At 46.8% G+C, this 24,441-nt stretch overlaps 4 protein-coding genes across 4 annotated transcripts in view; 3 read left to right on the top strand and 1 right to left on the bottom strand.

Moving 5' to 3' along the window:
- The first annotated feature begins 438 nt into the window (after window positions 1-438).
- Window positions 439-1,761, top strand: LOC124471063 (pre-miRNA 5'-monophosphate methyltransferase). Its single transcript, XM_047025383.1, has 2 exons — window positions 439-700; window positions 845-1,761. Exons 1-2 carry the CDS (start codon window positions 488-490, stop codon window positions 1,421-1,423), a joined length of 792 nt encoding a protein of 263 aa, XP_046881339.1. The 5' UTR covers window positions 439-487; the 3' UTR covers window positions 1,424-1,761.
- ppp4r1l (protein phosphatase 4, regulatory subunit 1-like) lies at window positions 1,556-13,640 on the bottom strand. Its single transcript, XM_047025380.1, has 20 exons — window positions 13,548-13,640; window positions 12,270-12,314; window positions 11,846-11,975; window positions 10,845-10,951; window positions 10,442-10,584; window positions 9,389-9,535; window positions 9,025-9,132; window positions 8,642-8,707; window positions 8,340-8,498; window positions 7,798-7,922; window positions 7,114-7,664; window positions 6,604-6,980; window positions 6,404-6,490; window positions 6,089-6,274; window positions 5,671-5,832; window positions 4,991-5,091; window positions 4,778-4,898; window positions 4,506-4,640; window positions 4,031-4,172; window positions 1,556-3,724 (listed from the first exon to the last, which is right to left on the bottom strand). Exons 1-20 carry the CDS (start codon window positions 13,552-13,554, stop codon window positions 3,579-3,581), a joined length of 3,045 nt encoding a protein of 1,014 aa, XP_046881336.1. The 5' UTR covers window positions 13,555-13,640; the 3' UTR covers window positions 1,556-3,578.
- Window positions 13,641-13,796: 156 nt separating this feature from the next.
- Window positions 13,797-20,885, top strand: rab22a (RAB22A, member RAS oncogene family). The gene is made up of 7 exons (XM_047025384.1): window positions 13,797-14,105; window positions 14,548-14,627; window positions 14,831-14,912; window positions 18,600-18,671; window positions 18,799-18,905; window positions 19,510-19,619; window positions 19,835-20,885. The coding sequence occupies exons 1-7, from the start codon at window positions 14,070-14,072 to the stop codon at window positions 19,930-19,932; spliced, it is 585 nt and encodes a 194-aa protein (XP_046881340.1). The 5' UTR covers window positions 13,797-14,069; the 3' UTR covers window positions 19,933-20,885.
- Window positions 20,886-23,865: 2,980 nt separating this feature from the next.
- LOC124471899 (vesicle-associated membrane protein-associated protein B-like) overlaps window positions 23,866-24,441 on the top strand; it is a 33,575-nt gene continuing 32,999 nt past the window's right edge. The window contains exon 1 of the mRNA XM_047026562.1: window positions 23,866-24,108. Coding sequence (XP_046882518.1) covers window positions 24,051-24,108 — 58 coding nt within the window. The 5' untranslated portion in view covers window positions 23,866-24,050. The remainder of the gene's footprint in view (window positions 24,109-24,441) is intronic.

Here is a 24,441-nt window from a genome sequence, read left to right on the forward strand (position 1 = left end):
AAACACGGAGGGTACACTCCATGTGTAAATATAAATGTATTAGGGCTTTTACTAAAGAATCCTGGTGGATAAATACAAAGAGATTAAAGTCCCATGTTGTTGCCTAACAAACTGATCAGCTACCTTTAGTAGGCTAGTGTGTGAGTACGGTAGTCCTTGTTGGACAACTAAAAGGTAGCTAGTAGTAAACTATCAAGATAGATTTGCGATAATTGTACACTTCCCTACATAAATAAACTATCCACCCTTCCCTTTTCGGGTTCTGTGTTGATAATATAATATAATTACCTTTCTTAAAATGGGAATGACAGTCTTGTTTGATATTCCTCTCAATGTCAGCAAACCAGACAGTGGCTGTATCACGTAGGCTAGCAAGCTAACAGCACCCACTTTCGTAACTGATCTTCAGTGCCTTCCGTCGGTAGTTAGTGGAACCCGGAAGTGAAATGTTTCCTCTCGGATTTATTTTGAAGTTGCACACTTGGCAATGGCAGCTTGTGTGAATGAGAACGCAGCAAAAGAAGTTTTAGATGAAAATAACGACCCAGGTGCTGCTCCTTTCGGAAATTTCATTAACTATTATACCTTTAACCCGCCCGAGAACCGTTTAAGTCTCATACCGCAAACACTTATTCATGATTTAGGGTACAAAGCCAGTCGTGAGACTATACTGTTACTAGATGTGGGTTGCAACTCGGGGGTAAGTTGGCTAACTTTACATTTACTGAAAACGGGACTTTGCTTATATTTTTTTCATGCGTCCCTTGTATTAGTCAACACGACACAAAACATTATGTATAGTGTGTCAGTGTTCTGACCTATTTGTCTTTCATCTTGCTTGCAGGATTTGAGTGTGGCTTTGTACAGACATCTTCAGCAGAAGTCCCTGTCCCTAGAGGTTCCAGCTGGAGAAGGAGAAGCAGGTCTCTATCTCTTGGGCTTCGACCTAGATGAATCCCTCATTGCTCGGGCACAACAGACCAACCCTTTACCCCAAAACATTTCCTACATTCCCCTGGACATCACGCAGGACGAAGCCAGCCAGAGGCAACTAAAAAGCTATCTGAGAAAACACAGTAGCGCGAGCTTCCATCTTTGCTTGTGTCTCGCGGTCACAATGTGGGTCCACCTGAACCACGGTGACGCAACGCTGCTGAAGCTGCTGTCCGGGCTGGCGCGCATCAGCCAGCACCTTCTACTAGAGGCCCAACCGTGGAAATGCTACCGCTCTGCTGCCCGCCGTCTCCGCAAGTTGGGTCGTTCGGACTTTGATCATTTCAAGGACCTGAAGATTCGCGGTGATATGGCGGAGCATGCCCGGGAACATTTAGAGAAGCATTGTGGGATGGAGCTGGTGCAGTGCTTTGGCAGCACGACCTGGGATCGTAGGCTCCTGCTTTTTAGAAGAAAAGATGGACATTGATTTAAACTGTAGGCTTCATATTAAAGTTTGACAACCCATATTTTGTTTACTTTACCAGTGTTTGTGAGGATTACGGAATGATACGTCATGATTTTCACATCTGTGGCGAAGGAGAACAGTGAACAAAAGGCCTTTTCGGATTTAATAATTTTAATTACAGAATTCTAAAAATAACATTACATAAAATGTATTTTAAAAGAAACCATTGAATATTACAAAGGTCTCAAATTCTGCAAAGTTAGGATATAAAATCTCTGAACAATGGTGCATAATTGAAAAGAAAAATAAATTTCATAAAATGCATATATTAACAGTTCTACCACAAAAAAAAACAAAAACAAGATGGGCACGAATTTCAGACCGAGATGAGATGAGTAGCTACTGCCAAACCACAACGACCTCTCCTTTATACTGAGGAACAGAGTTGAGATGCACACCATACACCACAATCAGTTCTCCTGTCCTGTTTATGGTTTAACAAAGAGTTGCCATTTATACACTGGAGAAAAGTTTTTTTATATATTTTTTTTAAAAAGACTACAAAAGTGACTTGGTGACTGCTCCCGTTATATTCACTTATGTCAATAGGGGAACGTCAACCCTTACACTGGCCTTGGTTTCACAAACACACATCGTTTCCACAGGTTATGCTGTACAATGCTTGAACAGTTGCTAATCTTATGATACCTGGTACATATTAAAACTTGGTACATATGCAGCCTCTCAGACTGGGACCCTTGCTACATCGCCAGTACTCACTCATTCATTCCTATAGGCTACTGTACAATTGTGGGTAGTCAGACCAACCGAGCTACTAACGCCACATAATAAATACCAGGATGTCAACCAAACGAGGAATTGGTTGAACTGTGTGGCAGAAGGGAAGGTGAGTTTTAACTGCAATGAAACATGCCTGTTCCATGTAGTCTTGATCCTGCACTTGCCTCATGGTTTACATTACACCTTGGTCACTTCACCTGAAGCCCTTTATCAACAATAAGACCCCCTCCCCCGTCAGTGTCACAGATGAATGTCCTCCTCACCCCCCCCCCCCCCCCCCCCCCACCACCCTCCACACCAGACAGAGCCTCGTCTCAACAGAGGTATTTCATTTGTCTCCAACAGAACGGGAGACTTGTCACATTATTGGTAAACAAACGCATGTGCATGAGTGCGCACAAACGCACTGAGAAACGAGATCAAACAGTTGATTCAGACACGTTCCTTTTAGAAGTATCTGAGCAGGTTCTACCACCAGAGGTCTACTGGGAGCAGCTGGAGCTGTCCCCCGCTGCGCAGTAGTGGTTTCAGAGGCCCGTGAAGACATTAGAGGAGAGAGGAGGCAGACTGCATGGGAGAGTCGGGGGGGGGGGGGGGGGGGGGGGGGGGGGGGGGGTGATACAGAAAGAGCGAGACACACATGGACAATTCAGTACCACGGAGAGGACAGGTGGGGGGTGGGGGTGCTTTGTGGCTGGTTGGAGTTTTACCAGTTTAACTTCCCGTGCTGAGTCAGCAGCGCTGGTTGTTGCTAATGCTGTCTGTTTCCATCAGTCCCCCTGAGTTAGTGGCCGTGGAAGGCAGAGAGCCTGTCGAGGCCTTCCTGCCTGCCTGGCGGCTTGTTGGTTGGTTAAATACAAAAAGGAGGAAGTAGTAATAATAATAAAATAAAAACAATCACAATTAGCTTTGGAGAGAGCAGAGTAGAGTGAGCTGGCTGTGCTGTCCTCCAGTCTGCTGGTGGAGTCCGTGTGAGGGTGCTGGTAAGAGGGAGAGGGACAGTCCTGGAGGGCTGAGGGGCTGGTGGTGCATCCTATGGGAGATCCAGCTCACCCGAGCCCTGCTCAATCCTCTCTGGAGGTGGGGAAGGGGGTGGGCACGCCTCCCCCGGAGAGAAGAGTGCTTGTTCTAGTGTGTGTGAAAGTGAAGGTGTCTTTCTGAGCACACACACACTATTGTTAAGCATGTGTGTGTGTGTGTGTGTGTTTGTGTGTGCACGCGCAGGTGTGAGTGGTCATCAGTGCCTTGGCGCAGGTCTGTTCTGCTGGCGAGTGGTCTGATCTGGTGCTGGTAAGTTGCTGACTGTGTCAGACAGACACACAGACAGGTAGGTAGACAGGCAGGTGGGGGGCACCAGGGGCTGGGCTGTGAGAGGCTAGATTAAGGCAGCCGTGTCCAGCAGGGCTCTGTTGGGGTCGAGGCTAGCGAAGAAACGGACGTCCTGGTCCTTGTCAGCCTGCAGCGCCATCACAGTCTCCTCCAGCTCATCAGAGTAGGCACTGCCAGGCTCCTTGAAGTACGCTACACACACACACACACATTTGTTTTACTATCCTTAAACAGTTAGTAGTAATGACTACTTTTTTTATTGAAGTAGATGTCAGAGCCCTCACTTCTATACTTCAACTTGAGTGAAAAAGTGTAGTGACAGTACTTCAACTTTTACCACAGTCTTTTTAAACATGAGTATCTGTACTTCTACTTGAGTAAAGGATGAGTGTACTTTTGCCATCTCTGCCCCTAACCCTTAATGCAATTCTAACCCTAAACCCTCCCCAGAAAAAGCAGTTGAAGTTGTGGGGCCCAATAAAAACATTTGTTTTCTACCTTTCTCCATGACGCTCTGCCGCAGGGCCTTGGCCACCAGCACGCGCACGTTGGCCACAGGGTCGGAGGAGAGGCTGAGCAGGCTGGGGAGAAGGTGCTGGGCAAACTGCTCCATGGGCATGCAGTCCTCCTCCACGATGGCCTGCACACACAGCACACACAGGGAAGTCAGCAGGTCAGAGACAGCACAGCAGCAGACACAGGGAGGTCAGCAGGTCAGAGACAGCACAGCAGCAGACACAGGGAGGTCAGCAGGTCAGAGACAGCACAGCAGCAGACACAGGGAGGACAACAGGTCAGAGACAGCACAGCAGCAGACACAGGGAGACCAGCAGGTCAGACAGGCTCATGGGCAGATCCAGCCGGGAATGTTCTGTAGTAAGTGGACAGACTTAAGGAGGCAGAGCGGTGAGCAGCAGCTGGCAGATAGACAGGCATGTTGGACTGTTGTCTGATGGGACACGTGGTGCGTTACCTGGCAGATGAAGGCAAAGGCTTGTCGGCCCACCCACTTGGGACAGTGGCAGAACCGGACGATGAGCTCGTTAATGAAGTTCAAGCCCAGGTCATGGGCTCCACACGCGTACAGCTTCTGAAGGATCTCAACCACCTGAGGAGACACACAGTACTTCAGTTATGCGCTGTCAAGTAAGGCTGCAAGGGGGGGGGGGGGGGAATGTGTATGTAACAGAGAGTGAGGAGAGAGAGAGATAGGAGATGAGTGAGCAGGGCTCCTGGAGATCTCACCAGCTTGTAGGAGATCCACCGGACCTCAGACACCTTGTCTGAACAGAGGGTAAGGGCTATCTGTCTGAGGTAGTCATACACATCATAGTGGCTGTACAACTCGATGATCAGGATCAACTGCCTGGTGGACACACACACACACACACACGCTCTGTTACAGAACACACACGGCTACATACATGAAGATGAAGTCAATAACCCGAAGGCACCTACTCTGCCAGCTCGTATCTGAACCTCCAGTTGCGGCTGTTGTCTGTGACCATGAACTCTTGAAGCTGGTACAGATACTCCCTCCGCTTGTCTGCGTGGAGAAGCTGCAACACACAACCATCACCATCATCAACACCCTCCAAACACCGCCACCATCAACACCCTCCTAAACACCATCATCCTAAACACCCCCACCATCAACACCCTCCAAACACCATCATCCTAAACACCCCCACCATCAACACCCTCCAAACACCATCATCCTCAACACCCTCCTAAACACCATCATCCTAAACACCCCCACCATCAACACCCTCCTAAACACCCCCACCATCAACACCCTCCTAAACACCATCATCCTAAACACCGCCACCATCAACACCCTCCTAAACACCATCATCCTCAACACCCCCACCATCAACACCCTCCTAAACACCATCATCCTAAACACCACCACCATCAACATCATTTTTGGCCAAGCTCAGAAAAACCTGAGCCTTAGTGGTTTACTGGTTGTTGTCAAGATCAAGGTCAAGTGTTGCTGGTCTTATTCCTGACCATAATGGGGATGAATGGAAGGGGTGTCAGGGGTAGGCTTAAGTCATGGTCGCCCTCTCGTGGAGGAATCACACGTTTCAAACAGGGAGCAAGGAAGGGATGGAGGGAGGGGGGTGAGCGGGTACCTTGAGGAAGTCGTAGAGGTGTTTGAGGACCCCGATGCGGACCTCGTCCAGGTCCTTGAGGAAGCCGTTGAAGATGGGCACCAGGTCTGCAGCCGTGAGCTGGTCTCCCAGGATCACCGCCAGCTCATGGATGGAGAAGGCCAGGGTCCTTCTCACCTTCCACTGGGGAGGCAGCGAGATGGAGAGAGAGAGAAAATATTCATTCACTTTCAGTTCTACACTGTAGCTGTTAGCTAAATCAATATGAAAACCCAGGGGCGCAAGTTCTATGATAAGTGGGTGGGACAGGTCATTGCAAATCTGTCCCCTTTCTTTTGGATGACACAATTATATTTAGCGGCCGCATCCTCAGTTATAAAAACTAAAAAGGATGTTGGCCTGCTCCGAAACAGGAAGTGTGTGAAGGGCTGGTGCCCACCTGGACATCCGTGGCCAGCGTCTCGTAGGTTTCCTTCAGGCAGTGCCAGTTCTGCCGGCCCAGCGTCAGGGCCACCCCGGGCAGGCTGAAGGCACAGTGCTTGGCTATCTCCGTGTCCACCGTCTGGGCCCGGGCCGGGTCCGTCATGGACAGGTACTGGTCCAGCAGCTGCTGGGGGATCACGTTCTGGAGGAGCAGGAGAGAGGGGGAAGGAGGGCAGGGTGAAGACGATGGGGTTATGGAAGGACAGGACGAACAGACAGAGGGGTGTTAGAGAAGGTGCGACTGGAGTGAACCAGTCTGTCGGACACTCACCTGAACCTTGGGTTTTTCCTCATACACCTGACCTGAAGAAGAGCCATCCTTCCTCTCCTCCTCCACGCTCTCGATCAGCTCAGAATCCTAACAAACACACACACACACTCAGTCATGAGGAGACGATGGGGGCCCTCTATAGAAGCGTCAGTGTTTCCCCGGTGTCTTCCTCTGGGTGAGGAGGAGGACTGTGGACTCACCACACTGCTGTGGTCAGAGTCATCCCGTACCAGGACGGGGGAGTCTGAAGGAGAGTCCTGGTTCTCCTGGTTCTCCTGGTTCTCCTGGGCGTCTGCTTCTGCTTCTGTCTGGGTCTCGGCCTGCTCCTGGGTGGGGCTGGGCTCCGCTTCCAGCCTCGGAGCCGGGTCTGACACCTGCTCCTCCACTGGGCTGCTCTCGCCGTTCTCCGATTGGGCCTCCGGAGCTTCGCTTTCCTCCGTTTGGTTGGCTGCTGGACTTTCGGACTGACTTTCGGACTGGCTTTCAGCCTGACTATCGGATTGGCTGTCAGGCTGACTTTCTGATTGGCTCTCCAGCTGGGCTGCCTTTAGGGCGGCTGACAGCACAGAGACTTGAGCTGTTCAAGGACACACACAAACACACACAGAGGTTAGCACACATTTACGCAAATACTAAACACCACAAATACCACTTTGTAAACTAGCAAATGAAAATGTTGTGGATGTGCGTCCTCGTTCGTTGTGACTCACCCTGTACGTCCGGGTCATCCATGTGAGGCTGGAGACAGTCCAGAACCTTCTGAATCTGGGAGCTGGTGGCCGGTCCCTGGCTGGAATCTAGCCCCCGGTACTCCTCCTCTGCCTCCTCCACCTCCCCATCCTCCAGCCCCACCTCTCCCACATCTACCTCCTTCCTCTCCTCCTTTTCCTCCCCCTCTTCCTGGACCATGGGCCCCTGCAGCATCTCCAGATCTCCGCTGATGTCCGGTAAAGGAGGTCTCCAGTAGTGGAAAGAGTTAAAGTTCTCGTCCGTCTGATCCGACTCTTTGCTGTTTTCCGTGACTGATACGGGCTTGTGGCTGTGGTTGTGTGTGTGGGGTCCATGTCCGTCTCCACAGCTGGAGGAAGGGGTGCCGGGGCCCGGGGGATCCATGGCTCCATGGTCCCCCCTGGAGAGAAGCTCAGGGGCGGGGGTGGCCCGCCCGTCCTGGTTGGCTGGGGTGTGACGGCCGGTCCTGCCCGCCAGACAGCCTCCAGACTCAGAGCAGCTCATGGAGGACTGGATACACAAGGGTGACTCACTGCCAAGGAAGCACAATTAAAACAAACACAATTAGCACTTTTGCGAGTCACGCGTTGGTTAAGCCAAATCAAGCGCACCCCATCTGTATTTTCCAGTGATTCGACAGTATTGGAGGTCGGCTTGTTTCGTACCTGTCAGAAAAACACCTGGGCATCTCCAGCAGGGTGCCGTCCTCTCTGAAGAGGAGGCCTGTGCTGGAGGGGTTGGCGAAGGTGGAGATGAAGCGGCCCAGAGACTGGAAGGCTGCCTGACGCACCTGGACGAGCAGGGGAACACAGGGGGTCACCACACACACACACATACACACCACTGGAACACCCGTGATGTCAATCCAGGTGCTTGTACCAAGCATCATTTGGTAGGTAGCACTAAGTTAGTAAGCATCTTAATAGGGCCTTATGGCTTTTCTCATCTTTCGAAAACACTAACCCCAACCCCTCCTGAACACTTAGTCTCAAAATAGTATTTAGTATATATAATAGTATACTATTAACTAACTCTTATTACAAACACCTGGATCTAAAGTGTTACCCACGACTGTATCTTTTCTTTCCTTTCCTAAATCAATCCCCCCCCCCTCCTCTCTCATCACCCCCCCTCCCCCCCCCCCCCCGCCTCCTCCTCTCTCATCACCCCCCCCTCTCCCCCCCCCCCCTGCCAGCAGAGCTCTTACCCAGCGGGACTGGTCACTGATGAGGCTGATGAAGAGAGGGGACAGTTTAGTGCGTCGCACCTCCGGGGAGGTGGAGTTGGACACGATCATGAAGCACTCGGCGCAGGCTTTCCTGATGCCCCACAGGCTGTCCGAGCACAGGTCGAAGAACTTGGACATCTGGACCAATGGCAGCGCAGCGCCGGCAAGAAAAACAAACACACTGTGGCGGTTAGAACTGGCCTAGGACTGAATCCCCGAAGAAATCAATAACATGGAAGCAGTGCATATCTGTGGTGATGTCAACATTGTCTGGTTCTCACCAGTAGTTTCTCTGTGGCATCCTGGCCCACGATGGAACAGAACTCGCCGAAATTAGCTGCACACACCTGGGAGAGAGGGGGGGAAAACCACAATAAGGACGTGACTGTCTGTGTGTAACCTATTTAACTTGTTTATTCCACTAACAGGGAGAATGCATGTCAACGCTGACACGCATTCCAAGGTTCAACAACACATCGAGGGGAAATCCAAATCCTGGCGTCCAAATCCTCGTCCCAAACACCCGGCCTCAGCCCGCAGCAGCTACGCCACGACTCAAATTCCACCCAGACAACAACAACCCCTCTTGCTCAACACCCCCGCCACCCGAGCAGCGTTCATCCTCACTGGGCTCTGTGGGAGAGGAGGGGTGTGGAGGAGTTACCTTGCGGACTTGGAAGAGCCTGGCGTCACTGCACAGCTCACAGAAACGCAGCAGGAGCAGGTGCTCCACAGTGTCTTTACTCAACATTGTCACCAGCTTGCACATGATCTACACACAGAGAGAGAGAGAGCAAGAGAGAGAGAGAGAGAGAGAGAGAGAGAGAGAGAGAGAGAGAGAGAGAGAGAGCGAGAGAGGATAAGGATCCATATAAATCCGACAAACCAAGTAGAGAAACACAAGCTTCTTTCGTCCATCTGCACCACTGTACCGGTAGCCCATGGAGCTGGAAGTCTATGAATCCCAAATCAGTCTGACTGTGGTTACAGGGTGGTGGTGGCCATGGGGGGAGGGGGGGCAGCCTTACCGCCACAGCTTCTATCTTGTAGTCATCATCACTGCTGGGCTCTGTGAGGTCCAGGAGGACTGGACACACTTTGGTCTCCATGTCGGCCTTGCAGATCAGACCCTGCTCCAGCAGGACCAGCAGTGCTGCTTGGCTGGTCTTACGCACCTGCCACACACATCAGTGTTTCCCTCAGATTAGAAAAGCAATTTGTGGCAGGGGTTGTTTCATGTCAGACGGGGGGAGGGGTTCAAAATAATTCCTTAGTTAATAATTCGTTACACAGAACTTTATTATATTAAATATTAATCCAAAATGTTTCACACCTTCACAAAATCAACAACAACAAACAAACAATTTCTGCATCTGCAGGTAGCAACGCTAGTGCTAAATAACTATTTAACTGGTCGGCTCCATGACGCCGGGCAAGTACCTTACTGCTGAGACAGCTCACCAAAAGAACGAAGGGGAACCCAGTTGTCTGGCAGATTAAGACATGTCTGTAGGTACCTAGCAAAAAGTAGCCTCAACTTTCCTAGACCTTTAGCTCCGGTATGCTGAATGCTAGCTGATATAGCTGTCTGTCTTACTAGAACGGTGTATGTATGCATAGTTGCTAACGTGTGCTAACGTTGTGACTGTGTGTGTGTGTATGTGAGAGAGACGCGTGAGTGACAGAGAGACAGAGAGAGAGCAGGGAAAGGAAATGCAGCTGAACCAATACGCTGCGTGTTTTAGCCTATATAGTGTTAAAAAAAATAATAATACGAAACGCAATATGCGGGGCCGGTGTTGATTCTGTGGCGCACTGCCACAAATGAGTCCATGTGTAGGAAACACTGCACATCCAGTTTCACAATACGCCGAGCAGACACATCTGGCCATATATCCATAAAGACATACTAATGATATTTAATATGAATCTGCTGTAAAGGGACTACACATAAAAGCCTGCATATCCGATAAGAAAAACTTTTGTGACAAATCACTCACTCAACCTGCTTGAGATAATAATCTGATCTCAGCTAATCTAACCCTAGTTTAGCCTGACAGGAGTGTGTGTGTGTTGCCAACCTGGTTGTTGGGGTCTGTGAGGTAGCGCACGACGATGGGCACCAGGTATCTGGAGAAGGCTGCGGGGAAGTTGGGCCGATTCTCGTGTAGGAACATGGCGATGTTTGGGACCTGCTCCATGAGCTCTGCACGCACTGTGGGTTCTGAGACACGCACATGCACAGGAGGCGCACGCATGCAAACAAACACACACACACACACCACGTTGACAAATAGGGGGGGAATGGTCCTCTGCTAGATGTGTTTGGATTAAACGACACATTCAAGACATTCAAATGTTCAGGTTAACTAGAATATTCTGATGGGTTTGATTTGGCCTCTGTCCCAGAAGCAGTTACATTGGGAATTTTGGGACATCGTAAACACAAAACGAACAGTCGAGACAAACAAACAAAGCCAATACCTCCATCTTCTGACATTCTGGCAACTGTTTCCATGACACTGATAAAGTCATTCTCATTGTCACTGAACTCTCGAAGCACGTCAAGCAGCCCGCGCGCCACAATCTGCCTAGAAAGCAACACGAGCTCCAGGTTAGTCCGGCCTGCAGTGTGCCATTACCTACTGAGCCACACCCCGACAAAGCACCAGGCCTCAGACACATCCAAAGCTTCAAACTACACCATAAGATTGTTAAACATGACATGAGTTGATAAGTAACAGTTCTGACACTGGTTTCATAGCACATTGTGAACATAAATCAAGTCACGTGTCTGAACGTGACTTGCCCAAAAAACACTGCCATAGCCCAACAAAGCAGTCTGCTCACAAATGTGTACATGGTGCTGGAGACATAAGAATGTTTTAATTCCTCTTCTAGAACTGGAGCCTCTAACAGGCGGAGGGTAGACTAGGCCTCTTCACAAGTTCAACTGGGGGCAGCAGAGCACAGAGAGGTGTTAGGCTCCACATCTGCAAAACACCGAGAGGCCAAGCCACAAACCCTCCCTGAGTCCTCTCAACTACCATGCAGGCAGCTGGGGGCACACAGCACAGACACACACACTGAGACACACTCTGCCTGGAGGGAGAGAAAGACATGCAAGGCTTCCCACAAGTTCACAGGGAAGGGCCTGATAGAGACATCATGAACGGCCTGATCTGAACTAGGGGAACAGTCATGGGCAGCATCGTTAGCAACGGTAGGCTAGGTGTTGTTGCATTCCTGAGCTATGGAAGTGGTCCAGGTTGTTTTTGCCCTGCTGGGTTATACACAGGAATGTAGATGGAACAAGATATTATTTCATTTTACTGGTGTTGGACTTTGTTCTGGCACAGCATTCCAGTGGCAATACTAAACATTTCCTTTAGCCTACTATCTATAATCTAGAAGAGAGTGGGTGGGTGTGTGTGTGTGTCCTTTTGCTTTTACTTTGTGGCGCTGCCAGTCAGGAAGTTGCTTACCTGTTGAAGACATTCTCACTGAAGGCATATTTCTCTAGCCTGCCTAGAGGAGTTAGGTTGTCCTGCCCTGCGTCCAGGAACGCTGTGATTCGGATACCATCGCACTCTGATCCATAGTCATCGAACCCAACTGGAAGAGAATACAGTGACAATGTTAGTGTGATTGTACGTGTGTGGTCTATATGGGCTGGCCTTACCAAGAGAAACAGCCTTGTGTTATTACCCCGGCTGATTTCCACAATTAGAAAATGTAGCAGATCAGAACTTGTCTCAACCCACAGGTTGTGTTATATGTGAGACCTATAAGCCTTTGACAACCGGAAAGTCCCTTCATGAACAACAATATCCAAACTCAACTCAACTTGAAATGAAGGCTTGAGCCATGCACACATTCAAAAAACGCAATGTGATTGAGAACACTCACAGTCATCCAGATCGTCGTGACCATCTTCAAAATATAAAGACAGACCTGAGAGAACGGGACAGAGCAAGAGAGGCAACAATGTCACTAACATGAAATCAACATACTTTCCCTCCCTCGTATCCCAGACAAGGAGAGAGGCGGCCAGGTATCTTGGGCATGACAGTGAGTAGGCAGTGGTGCGGCGGTGACTGAGAAGGTTAGTGTTGTGCTGATCTGAAAAACTTGGATCTGGTCATCTGGTGAGATGTTAATGGATCTTGTTGATGTGAAGGTCAGAACTAGGTGAATTCCTGTAGACTATGCACAGGATCTTCAAGCTGGGATTAATCTTGTATTGTGCATCGAAATTGCCCAACAAACATCTAAGATCACTTGGCCACTGTTGCCTAACACATCCTCTGGGCCTGGACAGAAGTATTAACCAGCAGCTGACAAAGATTCACAACTTTTTAACTGGTGTAGTCACTAGCACAATAGCTAGAACTTAATATTGTCATTACTAAGACCACCCATTTAAAAATGGCTATGTTACGTTACAATGTTTACCAAATAGAACACTGGCTACAGCGAACCTGCAACTACTGCAGCTAAATTAACGTTATTTACACGGTAAAACCCCTCCGTATTTTGACCACAATGTGGGAAATGAACATGACACTTCAGCTCCGCTTGAGGACTGACTCGACGTGTGCAGTCAAAATGTGGTCAGCAAGCAACCTGGTTAACGATCTGCATAATGTAGGCCTATTTGTTATAGTTTTGAGCTGGATTTGATCAGCTTAAAAATCAAGCTAGTTAGGCTAGTGGCTTGCTGATCAACTAGCTAAGCTACCCTGCTAAGCTAACAGGGCTGAAAAGGTCAGTTAACGCGATAGGGTTTGTAATATCAAATAAATGAGCAGTTAATTGTTGGTCATCATTATTACAATCGTGCCACCACATCCCAGTGTCTATGAGAATTATTTATACTGAGTGTTGTCAAAATATAACATCCACGGGAACTGGGTTGGCTACACTAGGCAGTATCGCGGCTAGCGTTGCAAACCCAGTCCTGTACAGTAGTACTAGCCGCTGTAGCGTTAGCTTTCGCTTGACAACACCGCTTGCTGGCCATGTAGGCTAGCCGTCTCGCTTGAAAACACATTAGAACAAAGCCTACAATAACAAATTGGGCGTTACTGAAAACACAAAATTCAACAGAAAAAACGCATATCAACCCTTTTGTCACAAACACTGCGTTGTTTAAGTTTCGAATAAATGTTATGATAGGTATATTACCTGCCATCTTGATTATCTGCTCGGCGAGTTGCCGTGTGGGTTGTCACTCAACGTTGCCAGCATCGGCAAACTACTTCCTGAAAGCACTTCCTGATGTCGTTTTTCAACCGTTTTTATTTGTTTAACAATATTTTTGACACATTGAACGCAAAGTATGAAGATATACAAATTAACTAAACACAAAGGATGCTTGACAGCTTCTTATGTTTCTAAACAAAAACAGGACCAATGCTGTCACGTGACACGGTCATCCGTAATGCAAGATGGAGTCGAGGCATTTCGAGGATGTGTACTGTAATCAAAATTTGTCAAATAGTACGAGTGATGCTTAGGTTTATAGAGTAGCAAATGCTAATTTTCTTTATTTTTTATTAAATCTTTATGCGGTCATCTTAAATCAGTTTGTTAAAGATTGATTTTCTCTAAATTTGATCATTGAGGAATCTATTTAGCAAGCGAGCTAGCAGCAATCTGTCAAGTGGTTGGAATGTTCATAAATGTCCTATAAATTTGGAGATCAATATGGCGCTAAGGGAGTTAAAAGTTTGCCTTCTTGGGGTAAGACAACATAGCCTCTCTAAACGGTTTATTCCAGTTTGATGTTGTTTCCTAACTACTAAGTTGCCTACCGTTAACTATATAATTACACCAAGTTAAATATCACCATCATTATCAGTCTACTAATGCAGAATTTTTTTTAGTTCACAGCCTATCCTCTCACTGTCCTGTTGATATGTTGACAAAATGTATTAAAAGTGATACACAAAGGAGGTGTAAGTTAGAGGCTACAGTGCAACTTAAAGTCAATGTTACTGATGTTGACAATGTTACATGTTCATGTAGGCTTAGACAGAAAGGAAGGAAACAGTTGGAATACATTATTGCTTCTAGTGAATGTGTTATATACCTGATGGTGCTAGATTTAAAACTTATAACAGTTACAATTTGGCCCCATGCGTGTGTGGAACAGTTCGTCTCTTATTTTCTTGTGTTTCTACAGGACACCGGGGTTGGCAAGTCCAGTATTGTGTGGAGGTTTGTGGAAGACAGCTTTGACCCAAACATTAATCCAACTATTGGGTAAGTACTGTACAAAAACATACAGCTGTATCACAATCACAGTCTTACTCCGATGTTTTCCCCATCTTTTCCTGTGCAAACAATATATCTGATTGTGAAGTGGATTTTCTTTTCGATGAAGGAGGGGGTCATTTGCAGTATGTAGTTTAGATCATGGATACAAACAGTAGGTTGTGTGTCATATTCCTTTCTGTGTTTTTCAGGGCATCCTTCATGACCAAGACTGTGCAGTATCAGAACGAGCTGCACAAGTTCCTGATTTGGGACACTGCTGGACAGGAGAGGGTCAGTACTTAAAGGAGATAGTTTCAGCATTATTTTCATCTACAGGAGGGCCATTTGTTTTTACTGCAAGTGCAGTGATATCATATGTCTGGTAGGGAGCGCTGTTTCTCTATCCATAAAGTTGAGTTTTTTTTACATTGTTGAAACGCTTAGAAGAGGCCCCATCATAAAGTGGAGTTGACAGGTTAAGGAATCATGGGTTTGCATTCTCAACATCAATGCTGCCTGTTTAGTCTTGTGGATAACATAGGTATGTCTGTCATGATTAAAGTAACTCCTGCTCTCTCCCCGCTTTTCATGACCTATTCTCCCCTCCCTCTCCCTTTGCCATCTCTCACTCTCTCTGTCTATCACTGTCTCTTTTCATTCACTCTAGCACATCTACACATTCATTTGCATGTTGCATCGCTTCAACACAGTACTCAAGGCTGATATTAAAAAGAATGTCACACATATATGTTAACAGTCAGAGGAGTTGTATGTCAGCAGTCATAACATGGTGGGGAAAATGGGAGGCCTCTCGTAACTTGATCTGCTCTCATGTTTGTGTACTATACTACATGACGCTATATTTGGAATGCCTAACAGCCCACACAGGCCTGGGCTTTGCCACATGCAAATAACTTAGCATATGAGTACCATAATCGTCTTCAGAAACCTATTTAGCTTGTATGCTAATAAGCACAACCACATAAGGAACTTTAAAACAACTAAAGGGGAAACATTTCTAATGTTCGCTGAACAGTTCCCTCTTCAATCGAGCGATCGGCAGCTGTTTTCCTTTTTCGTGTTGTTCCCCTACTCTTTCCTCAGCGAGCACAGCTTGCACAGCTTGCACAGCGTCGCCTGCTGATCTGTTCTCGCCCCTCCTTGCTTTCCCCAGAGGTGCAAGATGAGTCACTGTGTTTGTGTCGTGTCCTTTGTCCGCTGGGGCCTGGCCTGGCCAGGGTCCCCGAAGCAGACCCCCGTGAAATCAACCCTTTAAGATGAGGCAGGCAGATGAAACCAGAGCAGTCTCCAGCCTGCCACTGTGTGATGCCTTGCCAGCTCCTCTTCCAATGCTCGGTTCCTCCCCCTCTTCCCCTTTCTCCTCACTCTCACTCGTTTTATCTCCCAACTTCACTTCTCTGCCACAGACTTTCCTTCTGTGCTCCATGTCTGTTCGTGCTGATCTCTCTTTCTACCGAGTGGCTCACAGCTGTGAGCAAGAATGTAGAAATATTCGGTTAGTGGCTTGATGTTGTTTTCATTTTAAGCTGCTGTGGTATTTTGCAAAGCTCTCATGGTGTGTGATTTTCCGCTTCTGGAGAATAGGCTTTTTACATTGACATAGTCGCTCTTATCCAGTGCGACTTACGACTTACAGTGAGTACATCGACATTCCCCCGAGGCAATTCGGGTGAAGTGCCTTGCCCAAGGACACAACGTCATTTTGGCACGGCCGGGAATCAAACCAGCAACTTTCTGATTAATAGCCCGCTTCCCTACAGTAACCGCTCAGCCATCTGACCCCCAATTAGAAAACATTTGACCTGTTTGAGAGTAAACCGAGACAAGGTGGCATCAACTGAGCGAGCACAGATGCAGAGTTGTGATTTTGTGGAATCGTTAGTGTACAGCCGAACCAGACGGTTAACTCCTGAGTCCTGATCCATTATGACTGATCTGTCTGCACACGCAGACAACAAGCAGGATGGAATCTGACTCTGACCCCCAGAGAACCCACACTGGGGACACCCTACTGGCACAGAGGAACACCTTTCACCCACTGCCAGGCTCATCATTTCTGTAATTAATCTACACATACTGAGCAGCCGGGGAGCTGTTAGTGGGCGGTAGTGTGGCCAGATGTGTGGTTCTGCCTTGTGGTGAGCGCTCTCTGGGCACAGGCAGTCAGACCACACAGGACTGTCTGTAGCAAAGCTAGCTCCAGCTCTGGCCAGACAGACAGAGTCCCCTCAATCCCTCTGCCAAATATCCCTAGTTGGACTGCCTTTGGTGGAGTTGAAGCCAGTAACAACTATAATTGTGTGGAATGTGTGTTTCCCTGAGGTAACTGTTTCATTCCAAGGAGGATCGTGTATTTCTTTATATTTGCTGAGTAAAATGGAATTGGCGGGAAAAGGCGGCTCATTCCAGCTTCAGCTGCTCCTGTTTTTCAAATTTTTTTCTTTAGTCAAATCTCTTTATTTTATTAGCTAATATGTGACACCTCTGATTATTATTATAAATGTGTTGATAAAGACTACCTTACAAAAAGTTGGCTTTAGATAAGATGAGATAGACTTTATTGTCCCAAAGGAAATTAGTCTTTGAACATTATAGTCCTGTACACTAAATACAGTTGCTGCTCTGTAGGATCAATTAAAGATACATACATGGATCTTCATTAAGACCTGAATTATTTTGGCCACTTTGCTTTTCACTTTTTAGTTTGTAGCTTGCTGCTTTGTACGCAGCTCACAAATCACATTGTTTCTTTTCGTTTCAGAGGAGATATAACCACAGGATATTTTGTTTTTATCCAAGAAGACAGAGGTTCAGTAAATGAGATGGAAGGTCACCCATATTGAGGAGCCTGTCCTAACCAATCACCCTCTCTGTCTAACCCCTGCATCAGCCTAGGACCCGTCTGGTGGTACTTATACCACCTCACGTCCTCCACCCCCTTCTATTGTTCAACACTGACTTGGATATGTAAGCTATTTGATTTGAAGTTTTATGCAGACAGGCGTTTGCTAATTGAACTTGAACGTTTCAAACCAGAGCTCATAAGCTTTTGGAAAATACTATACCAGAACGGATACCAAGAACTGGCAAACATCTGAACAGTTTTTCCCCCAACTGTGGAATTGGAGAATATGTTCACATTGTTTTGATTATGCCGGGCCTTGTGATGTCTTGGGTTAAGACCGAATGTATAGTCCTTCATAAATATGACAACGCTAACTGATTTTGACACATCGTGCTCATCTTTCTCCTGATGGTTACCACATGTGGGACTGCTTGGTGGACAGGCCTGCCACACTTCCAGATACACACAGCATCCTGGCTCTGTGGGCCCGGAACACTAAGTCTTCTGGTTTCTCCAAATGGTGCATCTTTGCTTTTTCCAATAATCTTCATGAAGTCTAAAGTTCATTTATGAGGGTCATAAAAAACAATCGGTGCTGTATAGATGAGCAATGATAAGGTTATGGTACGTTATTCACATCTTAGACGCACAAGAGGGTATTTGTGTAATTTCTTTGCATAGTTATTGGTGATTGTAAAGCTGTTTTAGGATCCTTAATTTTCCTATATCTCCACATACAAGCCATTTGGGCAGGAAAATCTATTTAAATGGCCTTCAAATAGATGCCAAAAAGTGTCTGTTAACGTTCCTTTTGAAGTATATGAAGTCTTAAATCCTAGACCTGTACTTGCGTCGGTATCTTGATGTACAGTCCCCCTGCTACATGCAGGCTGTACAGGGCCCTGACCTCCAGTAAGGCTGGTTCATGACCTCCAGTTAGGCTGGTTCATGACCCCCAGTAAGGCTGGTTCATCCAGAGAGAAAGACCTTCAGAAGGATGTAGTCTTCACCAGCCAGCAGACTGACTCTGTCTTTGAATAATAATTGCAGGACATTTACTACCATGTTTTATTTCTCTCTCTCTTTCTCTCTCTTCTCTCTCTCTCCCATAGTTCCGTGCTCTGGCGCCAATGTACTACCGAGGCTCAGCTGCGGCCATCATTGTCTATGACATCACTAAAGAGGTACCCGACAGTATCCCCCTCTTAGTCCCCTTTCCTTTGACTTCTCATGAAATACCCAGAGAGTGTATTTCATCAAACGTGTTGTTTATCCAGTGTCCCTCTCCACTGTGTCCCATGTGTTCCTCAGGAGTCCTTCCAGACGCTGAAGAACTGGGTGAAGGAACTCCGGCAGCACGGCCCTCCCAACATTGTGGTGGCCATCGCCGGAAACAAGTGTGACCTCTCTGATGCCAGGTACAAGCTGCCTGGCAATACACCGGGCGTAGGTCAACTGTACTCAGTGCCCGGCTCCCAAGATAATCAAGTGATAGACACACAGATATTCCTGCCTTTATATTTAGATTCACCAGACCAATGCTTACAAGTCCATTTAGGCCTAACTAATGTATGAATGTGCTTACCCAGATTAGTAATGGACCGACAGTGCCTATTCAAAAGGTCAATTAAATAGACACACATTACAGAGCTATTGTAACTGTTTGTGAGACAAAGCCAGGAGTTGGAGACAGATAAATGTGCCCTTGCGTCGTTCAGAGTAGAATCTGTAGTAGAAACATGATCTGCGGATGGTCATTCGCCACCATTTGTAGCTACGGTGTAATCTGATCAGCAGTTTAGGGTTGAATGACCAGAGTGCAGGGGAGACAGCCTCCAGCTGGAGTGGACTAACCTACTCAAGGCTGCTGCTGGTTACACTGTATGAAGACATGACAAAGGGGAAATGTCTCGACTATCTGTTTCATCATTTCCTTTGTATATCTCTGCTCTGTCTCTCGCCCCCCCCCCCTCCCCCCTCTTTGTGGTACTGGTGTTAAACTTGTGCTGTATCTCTCTCCAGGGAGGTGTCAGAGAAGGATGCCAAAGACTATGCCGACTCCATTCATGCCATATTCGTGGAAACCAGTGCCAAAAACGCAATTAACATCAATGAAGTGTTTATTGAGATTAGTAAGTGTGTGTTTCAATGAGCCAGCTATTGTCAGAGACCCTTAATGGGCTTGTTTGAGGCATCAATTTGGCTTCCAAGACCAAACCCTGTGTGGTGAATGCTCTTATGTAGCACAAGTGATCTCTGGGTGGGTGTTCACTGTATTTAGGCCTGGGTGTTACGTTGTTATCCGTCCCTTTGGGTGTAACATTGTTTTGTGTCCCCTCCCCTGCAGGCCAGCGTATCCCTGTACTGGACACGGTGGGAGGGGCTGCAGGGCAGGGCTTCAAACTGCGGCGCCAGCCCTCCGAGACCCGACGCAGCTGCTGCTGATGCTGCCCAGGACCGGAACACTTTGACCCCCCGACCTCTGACCCCGTCTCTGCCCACAGCCCCCACGGAGCTTCCACTCCCCGTCACAGAGAACCGCGATTCATGCTAACGCTGCCTTAGAGTGTTCCCGCCCATACCCGGGGACCAGCCTCTACCTACAGTCCTGTCAGTCCATCAAACACTTCCTGGTGCCCGTCAGAGACCTGGACGGTACTGTGCTCCACACCACGGCAGGCCTGCTTCATCACATCCCCTTGTTTCGCTGGCGAACAGGTCAGCCCACCACAGGCCTCCAATGGATCCGTCAAGTCCTCGTTGTTTTCTCAGACAACACGGACATGCTGTCTGCTCATCTCGACCTCACACAGAGGCACATCTGCTCCACACCCTGCCGCCTGGCTGCTCCATGGAGCCAGCGCCACCCTCCATCATGGTACGGTGCTTGGCTGTAGACTCTCATTCTGTCTCCTTGCCTGGACACAGCAGGTAATGTTCAGATGTTCACATCATGCCCTGTCAAACACAATGGATGGGGAATGGTTGATTCAGATTGTGCCATATGTAGAAGTTTGCTTTATTCCATGCTCCAGATTGAACTATAAACACAATCTCTAACAGGACCAAAACAACATAGCATTATTCATTAAGCTAAGCCCTACCAGAACTAAATTGTGTACTAGATATCTTGCAGTCTTTTTCCATGTGCTCTGTGTTCTTTGACAGAGACACATCATCATGTAGGCATGACTGAACACACGTTTTTGTATTTTGTGTTTTATTCATTCAGAGCTCGTCTTTGCAAACATTTAATCAAATTGAATTAAGACATTTAATTAAAGTTTCACGTTCTGCACTTTTGAGGGTACGTCACAGCCAACACACAATAAATATATAGAGAGTAGCATACCCTAAGCAGTTAGAACTACCATGCTGCACTTCTTCAAGAAGAAGAATGAAGCAAGCCTTGCTAAACTAGACAGTCCACAGAGCAGACCAAGAGCCATGCAGAGAAGCATCTCTTCCCATCTTTCTAGTCTTGGTCCGGTGTGCCTCAGCCACTGGTGTCTAATGAGATTCAGTATCCCCCCAGTATCTCCCAGGCCCGGTGACGGTGTTGCCGAGGGCTCGCCTCAAGCGCTGACAAGGCTGGCCGCCACCAAGTGTGTGATGTGCTAACTTTTCCAACTGCTCACATGTTTTCCACATTTCCCTTTTTAATGGTTGAGAGAATGAGCCAATCTCTGGAATTCTGTAAATGAATTGCTCCGGAGTGCCTGGAGAGTGTGCTGCCAGTCATTTTACAGTATTAGTTTTGCTTCAATGTTTCTTAAATGGCACTTTTAACTGTTTGTGTTAGTTGGCAAACCTGTCTTTCCTCGAACTCCTTGCTGTTTTTTACGATTGTTTTACAGGGGAGGCTGATTTTGTGAGGTCTTGCCAATTCTTTAATTGTCCCATAAACATTTTTCATCTTTCACTTCTCATTCTTTCAGAGTAAGCACTGGCTTGCACATCCAACCTAGTTTTATTGCCTGGCCTGTGATGAAAAGGGTGCTATCTGGAAACTTGTTTCAGGGAGAACCAAGCTATGCTGTTAGAGCTTGGAACCCTTTGAGGGGAAAAGATTCTGTGCAGAAACAGACATTCTGTTCTGTTAGCATGCTGACCCGCTAACGAACCGTGGTCGCTTTTCCCCTCTGAGTGATGTGCTGCTCGGCTCAAGGGACTTGTTATTAGTATTCTTTTCAACCTTGAGATTTCCCCTCCTCCTCCTCTCCTTTCCCCACCTCGTATCTCCTCTCTCCCTCTTTCCTTTCTTGTGCAGCAGGGTGAGAAAATGGCGAGACATCCAGAAAACACTAGAATATAGGACAAGTTTTGCTGGACAAGTGTTGAATGTACTAGATTTTTGCCCAAGCAATGTTTATTCACATTTCATTTATCCTCTTTTGTCTCACCCCTATCGTTTTCAAATTCAATGGATGGGGAAAACAGTAGATAGGATGGTATGTTGCCTCTGAGCATCTCTGTTACAGTGTCTCTTCATGGACTTGGATGGACACTATGGGTTACTACACTGCCTGGTCTCTGTGGATGTTACGGTGGTCTACTATAAAACAGCATATGTACTTCTCTTTCTTTCTTTGCCATAATGCATATCCAAGTGGCTTGTTACTGGTGAACTCTGTCAAATACAAGGTCATCTGAATATTCTTCAGGTTTTATTTAGAGATGAATTCAATGTGCAATAATTGTCTTTGTGACAAGGGTAACTAAAATGTGACAGATAACAACTGGTAGATCTATAGATGATTTACTGAATACATTATCTTATTATAAACAGCAAAAACAATAATAATGAATTCTAAGGCATAAATATGACTTCCTTGTCTTGAAAGGACAGGGCATTTATTGAAAAAGAGAAACATTTTAGCTCTGGTACTTAAGCAATTGCACTTTACGCACCTAACCTTAACCTTCTTTTGTGTTGTTAGGTGTGTCAAGGTTTCCCAGACATTCTAGATGTATTTCAAGTAACTGAAATGTACAAAGGCATTTACCAATTTGTTGTTCACTGTTTTGGGTGAATCCACATTATCCAGCTTGTTCCTTTGGATGATACTGCAAGCCTTAGTATCACTTGATTCGTTTGTAGTATGCCTGTTCATTCATTTATAATTTTGTTACAGAAGCTGGTGTCTCCTTAATATCATGTAAATGCCATTTTTACACAGCACATGACTAATATGACTTATATGATTCACCTCTGTCCTCCATGGTTTTTCAATGGCATGTGTAACAGGTGATGATCCCCTTTAGCCTAAATGTTCTAAATAATAAAATGATGTCAGGTTTGTGAAAATATCTACTATATGAAATTTGAACTTGAAGCATTGGTGGATATTACTAGTTGTGCATTGTTGATGTTTGAAAAAATACAGATCTTCTTAGGCGGGCCCTGAGAATGTTTGGCAAAATCTCTTAACTATGTATTTTTCACTGTACATACCATCCAACCTGTACATTGCACAAATGTCTATTGATATTCAGCCTGTCAGAATTACTTGTATGGTGTCTGAAATACAAGAAACCCATAGACTTACATACAAAAGTTATTTACTCCTAGCAGTAGTTGTCAAATTTAGCTTTTAATACAGTGCATTTCATATTGATTGTAAACAAAAAATACCTGAAAACACTTGTTCCCAGTGTATTTCTGAATGTCTTAAAAAAGGGAGTTGTCAACCTGTTTATTAATAAAAACAATACTAAGAAAGGGTATTTGTGTCTTCATGTGTGGGGCGAGGTTGGAGAGAGAAAAGGTTTGTAAGTTCTGCGATGTTCTGGGTTGAGAATGGTGATGTTTGAAACTGACACTGTGCTAACTTGTTCCTAGGGGGATACTGTGACAGTGTTGTTAGTAATAAGTCGTCTTGCTTCGGTGGCAACCAGCCCCCCGGCTATATATATAAAAATGACACCTGAGGTATGTGTTAGACGGAAAGGACCTCCTCGATGCTCTTTGGATTCTGCTGAAGGGGGCAGAAGTACCACCAGAGATCCTCTCAACACCTAACATACATGATCACACAGGTCCACTGTATCCAGAACACCTGTTCTGGATAGAATATAGGTCTACACTACACTGATGTTAATCTGAAGTGACAGTGACAAATACAAAGGTGGGTGAAGAGTCAGACCTATTGCACTACTTTAACGTATAGCTTGATGGTTAAGCAATATCAGACGAAATTTAAGAATGATTGATTACGTCTTTGAGGGTCCCAGTTTTAGGTTTGCCCCAAGCTTTGGTCGCGCCCCAGTCCCCTCGCCCGCAGTCCTTTGCAATGCATCCCCCCTCACACCTCTAGTTGGGCGACTATGCAGGGGCTGTGACGTTGCACGAAGCCTCTCTCTCAGTCCCTTCCTGCTGCATCATAACAGCCGCTAGTAGCTCGAGTAGCACCCTGGATCTTTGCGGTGACCGGGTGACGGGATAATCTTAGCTAATTATAACAGATAATAACTCCAGACTTCAAATAAGGTAACAATACGATATCAAGACAACTCTACGAATACCGACTGTATTCAGATCACCCTCTTCGAACCGCTGGGATATGGCCAGACAAGAACAGGTTTTGCTCTTGGAGCCACAGCACGAACTGAAATTCCGAGGTAAGAGGGAGGGCCCAACTCTTGCTTGAGAGGGGTGTCTTTCAGTGACAGTATGGTGGGGAGGGGGGCAGGCCCACATTACGGTAACGAATTCGAGACATATCCAGCTAGCTAGATAACAACATTTAACGTTATGCACTGTGTGTTGTCAGTGGGGTAGCTAATTATGATCATTTCCCCGTAGCAATAGTCCACTGCGCTAACAGCATCGCTAGTGCTAGCTAAGCGCGTAGCTTGCGCTTGCTAGCCAGGCCCTGTCATACATTCCTGCACCTGTCAATTAGCCTGCTAGCTGGCTAACCAACTAACGCTAGCTAGCCAAGTATAAATTGG

The sequence above is a fragment of the Hypomesus transpacificus genome, chromosome 9 (assembly GCF_021917145.1).
Source record: "Hypomesus transpacificus isolate Combined female chromosome 9, fHypTra1, whole genome shotgun sequence".
NCBI lineage: Eukaryota > Metazoa > Chordata > Actinopteri > Osmeriformes > Osmeridae > Hypomesus > Hypomesus transpacificus.

Coding starts and splice junctions, on each gene's coding strand:
- LOC124471063 (XM_047025383.1), top strand. CDS start 488: ATGGCAGCTTGTGTGAATGAGAACGCAGCAAAAGAAGTTTTAGATGAA. Junction 701..844: donor ATGTGGGTTGCAACTCGGGG/GTAAGTTGGCTA, acceptor TCTTGCTTGCAG/GATTTGAGTGTGGCTTTGTA.
- rab22a (XM_047025384.1), top strand. CDS start 14,070: ATGGCGCTAAGGGAGTTAAAAGTTTGCCTTCTTGGG. Junction 14,628..14,830: donor AACATTAATCCAACTATTGG/GTAAGTACTGTA, acceptor TGTGTTTTTCAG/GGCATCCTTCATGACCAAGA. Junction 18,906..19,509: donor TGTGACCTCTCTGATGCCAG/GTACAAGCTGCC, acceptor ATCTCTCTCCAG/GGAGGTGTCAGAGAAGGATG.
- ppp4r1l (XM_047025380.1), bottom strand. Junction 10,952..11,845: donor AGTGAGAATGTCTTCAACAG/GTAAGCAACTTC, acceptor GTTGCTTTCTAG/GCAGATTGTGGCGCGCGGGC. Junction 10,585..10,844: donor CAGAATGTCAGAAGATGGAG/GTATTGGCTTTG, acceptor TGCGTGTCTCAG/AACCCACAGTGCGTGCAGAG.